Source organism: Colias eurytheme, chromosome 2 (assembly GCF_061535395.1).
Source record: "Colias eurytheme isolate Ceu_HAF_F1 chromosome 2, ilColEury1 Martin Lab GWU primary, whole genome shotgun sequence".
In the NCBI taxonomy this organism is placed as follows: domain Eukaryota; kingdom Metazoa; phylum Arthropoda; class Insecta; order Lepidoptera; family Pieridae; genus Colias; species Colias eurytheme.
Genome location: NC_142981.1, coordinates 983,281 through 988,985, shown reverse-complemented (window position 1 = coordinate 988,985; position 5,705 = coordinate 983,281). Strand labels below are relative to the sequence as shown.

At 38.1% G+C, this 5,705-nt stretch overlaps 1 protein-coding gene across 1 annotated transcript; it reads left to right on the top strand.

Moving 5' to 3' along the window:
• Window positions 1-228: 228 nt before the first annotated feature.
• LOC149910054 (SOX domain-containing protein dichaete-like) lies at window positions 229-1,586 on the top strand. The gene has a single exon (XM_090107152.1). It carries the CDS (start codon window positions 297-299, stop codon window positions 1,029-1,031), a length of 735 nt encoding a protein of 244 aa, XP_089963278.1. The 5' UTR covers window positions 229-296; the 3' UTR covers window positions 1,032-1,586.
• The last annotated feature ends 4,119 nt before the right edge of the window (window positions 1,587-5,705 follow it).

The window sequence follows — 5,705 nt, the reverse complement described above, 5'->3', positions numbered from 1 at the left end:
CGGGCGAGAAGTGTGAAGCAAAGCTCGCTGTATTCCAGCGGTTATATCATGCATAAAGTCGCGTCGATGTGCCTCGCCAGCTGGCGGCGAGCGAGAGGCCCGTGCGAGAGGGACGGCGCGCGAGGTGGGGCGCCGCCGCCATTGGCCGCGTGCCGCCCCCGGCCGCGCCCGCCGGCCGATACCCGCGCGGCCGCCGCGCTCTCTCGTCAGTCTACCGTTCGACTTCGACGCGAAACAATCGCCTTCTCAGTGCCCATTCACCTTTGTGCCATACAGCCCATGCTATAGTGCTCACCATGTCCACACTCAGCCATCACCCGTACGCGTTCTCGATGCACCCGGGCATGCTCCCGGAGTACCCGAGCGCTCCACAGCCGCTGCCGGCTTCGTCGCCACAGTCGGAAGGCCACATCAAGCGACCGATGAACGCTTTCATGGTCTGGTCCAGACTGCAGCGCCGACAGATCGCAAAGGATAATCCCAAGATGCATAACTCAGAAATTTCTAAACGGCTAGGAGCCGAGTGGAAGCTGTTGACGGAGATGCAGAAGAGACCGTTTATCGATGAAGCGAAACGTCTGCGCGCTCTGCACATGAAGGAGCACCCCGACTACAAATACAGGCCGCGCAGGAAGCCAAAACCGCCAACACCCGGCGGAGCACCCGGCGCGGGCGCATTCCCGAGCTTTCCTTTGCCTTACTTCGCGGGACCAGCTCCGTCCGTGGGCCATCTCGATGCGCTATCTTACTCCGCAGTGCCACCGTACTTCCCACACCAATTGGACCACCTACAGTTCTCAAAATTGATGGCACCGTCCGCCGAGAAGATGCCGACGGCGTCGTCAGCGGCGGCCGTGGTGTCGTCGTTCTACTCGTCGCTGTACACGACGCCGACGGGCCCGCCGAAGCCGTTCTCGTCGCCGCTGTTCCCGCAGTACGGCGCGCCGGGCTCGCCCGTGTCGCCCGCCACGCCGACGCAGCACAGCCCGCACGACGACCAGCTGCGGCGGCCCGTGTCCGTAATCTATTGAAGGCCGGTGCACCTTCCCTGATCCGAGTGTCATCAGTGAAGCGCGATAGACTATTCGAGAACACTATTTATTGTTTTCTAGTTAAGCTTAGTTCAAGTGCGACTCATATCAAGTGTTGTAAATACGTTGGAATCGTAGCCCCGTTAGAGGTAACGGTTTTATTTATGTAGCTGTGATTTTTGTTTCGACGCATTCGTACTTAGATTAGTAACAGTTTCGTCAGCTCAGTGAGATCGGTACCAAAAAGAGATTAATCTTGTAGGTGTCTATAGTGAGCCTTAAGACTGACGACGGAGTTTCTTGTCACTCTAGCATTCCTTTGTTAAGTTTTATTGTTTTAAGATCTTCAGTGGGGTCTTATGGATAAGCTGTACATTATTTATTGCGACCAGTTTAATTGTGAAGAATTTATTTGTATAATAGTTGATTGTATAAGTGAATACCGTCTGTAAATATTAGTGTTAAATCTAAATCGATGTCATTACCAACGATGTATTATAGAGTAAAAAAACTTTGTTAACGCCATAAAATAAACTAAATTGTTTTTATTTTACACATTTTGTTTTCTTTCCCCGACCGTAAAAGGTTCTATTGTGTTAAAAGTATTTGGGACTTTTGAAATTGTTTTACACTTTTTATTTAATTTATTTTTGAGATAGAGTTCTGTGTTGCCCATAATTATGGCCAATACTCTACCTGTGATACCTTGATCTACAGTGAAATGTTTGTACCTACCTACCTAGTAGGTACCTAGTTAGAAAAACAACATTCCTGAAACATAGCCTTCATAGCCTAGGTATCTAAAATTATTAAAAGAAGTACCTAGGTATGTAATAGAACAACATGATTTACCTACTTATTTTAAAATATTTCAATACCTATGAACCTTCTGTTTAATTCAATTGATATACCTACCTACCTAAAAAAAGAGTTATTTTTCTTTCATATGGGAATTAATAAAATACAGGTTATCCGAAGCAAATAAATTGTATTTCAACTCAATGGTAATAATTTAATAGATTAAAAGAGCAACTATGAAGTTTCTTGCCGGTTCTTCTCCGTAGATAGGTACCTACTGCTTTCCGAATCGGTGGTAATTAATGTTAAAAACTTAAAAATATATAATGACGTTTCAAAAGTGCTTCTAGAAGAAGTCTTATTGAATAAATAAATGTTTGAGTTTGAGTTGGAGGTGTATTGTACCTAGAACAAAATAATTTTGAAACATTCACAAAACTTTCGACAATTAAAAAAGAGGTCCATGTGTTTTTAATTATAATTAGGTATGTATTTTATAATAGTACAGCAACAACTTTTTAATATTTTTTACTAGGTACCTACTTCAGTTATTATAAAACAGAGCTTTAAGAGCTTAAAAAAAAAAAGCTTTTAAGTAGAGCTGATCATTCATATTATAAAATTGAGAACTTGCCGCCGATTCGACAGACTTATACTTACTTTTTCATTGAATGATTATGAATTACAAGTGGGGCGAACATAATATTGATAAATTAATTGAACAAAGTATAGAATAGGTAACTACCTATGTAGTGAAATGTACATTTTGTCACAGATTCTCATTTATTTTTTACTTGGCTGCTTGGATAATAAAGGTACTTTTTATTTATTCCCCTAAGGTGGATATAATTAATTTCATTCCTATATTATTATTTTACTAAAAAAAATGTTCCAATATCTCTTTTGCACGCCTCATAAGCGAAGCGTTGAGGTGGGTACTAGGTACTGTCACTTCGCGCAAAACATCTGATTTTTCAAACTTAAAATGTCTTTATGTACCTATCATACATTGCACTTGTAAGATAATACATACACACACATATTAAGAAAAAACACTATTTTTAACGTTCATGATATTTTTGATGTCATTTTTGTTATTTAAACTAGTTAAAAAACAGTTTAAAAAAGTTCTGTCTTGGACGTCCGTGTGTCTGTATGTGCGGATCCTATTTCTTGTTAACAAGATAGCGACCGAAATACTTTACTAATCGACTCTTTTTTTTTCTCTTACGCTTGAGTATGCTCAGGAATAGAACCCTTTCATTTTTCAGGGTCTGATTCGATGTGGTTTAATTGTTATTAAATAAACAAAAATAATAATTAATAAATATTTATTAAAAAAAAATTATGAGGCGTGCACTTTTGGATTTTCCAAATTATTCTTTATTGCACCGGTAGAGGGCGATAGGAAGCCAAAATACTTGTAATACGCGCTGTTACAATAATTTTTGTTTATTTATTTTGAAAATTACAGTTCATAGGTATATTTATGTAATTTCTATTATTCTTTATAGCTATACAATTATAAATTATAATTTTTTGAGACTTATCCTTATGTATGTGTGTAGTAGAGATAAATAATTTATGTATGTAGAGATTAATAATACACAGCTTAGCGAAAGGCCGAATAAAATACAGGAGCTTTTTATTTTATGATGAACCTTTAACAGTTATTCTTATAATTTGTTTTTTTTAGTCTGCTGTCAAAATAATAAATTCTCGGTTAAATCCATTTTTTATAATCTGGTAATTTTTGTTTATAGGCGAAGCACAATCACTACATACCTACAAAACAATGTCAGTTTGTATGCTTAAATCTTTAAAACTACGCAACGGATTACATAACAATTGGCTTTACCAAAGTTATTCGAGTGTTCAGTAAAGATAGAGAATTGATATTTCTTAAATTGTTCTAGTAGGTATTTCATAGCTAAATGCCAACAAACAAAAATATTCCCCCTAAAAATATTTAAATACTATAGGTAAATACCTAGGGTAAAAGCCGGATAGTTGCGCCACTTTTCAAAAAAGCTATATTATGAAAAATTATGTACTTAATAAGAATAATGAAACATGTATATCAAAAGATAGGTCTTTAGACCATCATATTAGCCTATTTTATTAAACATAATTATTAAAGGTTTTGAGTAAATCTTGTTTTATTTGACCTCTCAAATGAAGGATAGTTGCCCAATCTAGCGGATAGTTGCCTATCGTAAATAATACTTCAGAGGATACTTGCCTCGTGAGGGGATAGATGCCTCACAATATTTTTTTTAAATAAAAAAACAAATTTATATCAATTCACTTAATCAGTCTTTATTATTTGTTACAACTTTGGCATTAATCATCAGAAGTGAGGGATTTCATCTTTCCACATCGCATGCAGCATACAGTTTCATCCATATTAAATATTCCATCTGGTATAACCAGCAATTCATTCTCAGTTAAGACAGTAGGTAATAAGTAGATCAAAAAATTTTGCAACGTCTTCTTGTTGAGACCCCTCGCTCTTTCAATTGATAAACCCTCAGCTTGCCTCAAAACTATTTCGGGATTTCTTTCCAGAAAGCTTTTTAACTATTGTGGCCCAGCCGTTATGCTTTAACCCCAAATTTTCGGCAAACTGGTAAGCTAGCTGACGAATTGTATTTCTTTCAGGAGGAAATCCTGCGTCTCCGAGCTTTAGTATATGAGTCACTAGTCTTTTTTCATTTTCAAAATCAAGGACAGGGTATTTTCCTGGAAGTTAAATAAAAAATTAGCGAAATGAATATTGTACCGGCACGGAGATGCCTTATTACCAATAAAAACGCAATAATATTAATATTTGCTAGTGAAAGAATTTGTAGTTGCGGATAGTTGCCCCGAGAGCAACTATCCGCACAAGTTTCTAAGGCGACTATCCTTTTTGATACGGATACTTGCCCTTTTTATTTGCGAAATAAATCAACAATATTTTGCAATAAAATGTAATTAACAGTATAATTTAAAGTCTAATGCACGCAAAGAAACATAAACTATATTGAAATCACAATTAGTAACAAAAATATTCAATACAAATGACTTACCAATATAGTTTCAACGCCTATCGAAGTTTCACCGCGGAACAATTTCGCTCGCACAGATGAAACGCGTGATTCTACACAAACGATTGACGTGGCACTGAGGTCTGCGGGAGGGGTACTTACAACTATAGTAAAGCGTTATTGCCACTAATGTCCGTAACATAGTGTATTCGAAACTGCGGCAAGTATCCCACTGGCGCAACTATCCGGCTTTTACCCTACACACCTAGTCTAACAACCATTTGTCAAATGAAATATTTTTTTATTCAACACAAAAGTCAATTCGAAGCAGTAGCTTGAAATTCACGCGTTCAAACAAACAAACTTATTTATTACTAGCTTTCCGCCCGCGGCTTCGCCCGCGTTTTCAAATGAAAACCCGCATAGTTCCCATTCCATTCCCGTGGAATTTCCGGGATAAAACCTATCCTATGTATTAATCCAAGTTACCCTCTATATGTGTGCTAAATTTCATTGTAATCGGTTCAGTAGTACCTATTTGCGTGAAAGAGTAACAAACACACACACATCCTCACAAACTTTCGCATTTATAATATTAGTAGGACTTAAAACATAAACCAGTCAAGTTACAATTCCATACCGATAAAGTCGGTATAATTATTATTAAATAAAACAAAGTAGGTACCTACCTAAAGCTGGTCCCTGTCGATTAGTTGACGGTCGCCGGGGCTCTGCCATGACACGGGATTCAATTTAATAATTACGACCCCTTTCTTCCGGTGGGGGTTGCCTTTTATTTTAGTACTTCAAACTGGTGGCTAGGGAATACGCGATTTTGCTTTTTACG

Bases quoted from the DNA above. Each gene is read 5' to 3' on its own strand.
- LOC149910054 (XM_090107152.1), top strand. From the start codon at position 297: ATGTCCACACTCAGCCATCACCCGTACGCGTTCTCGATGCACCCGGGC.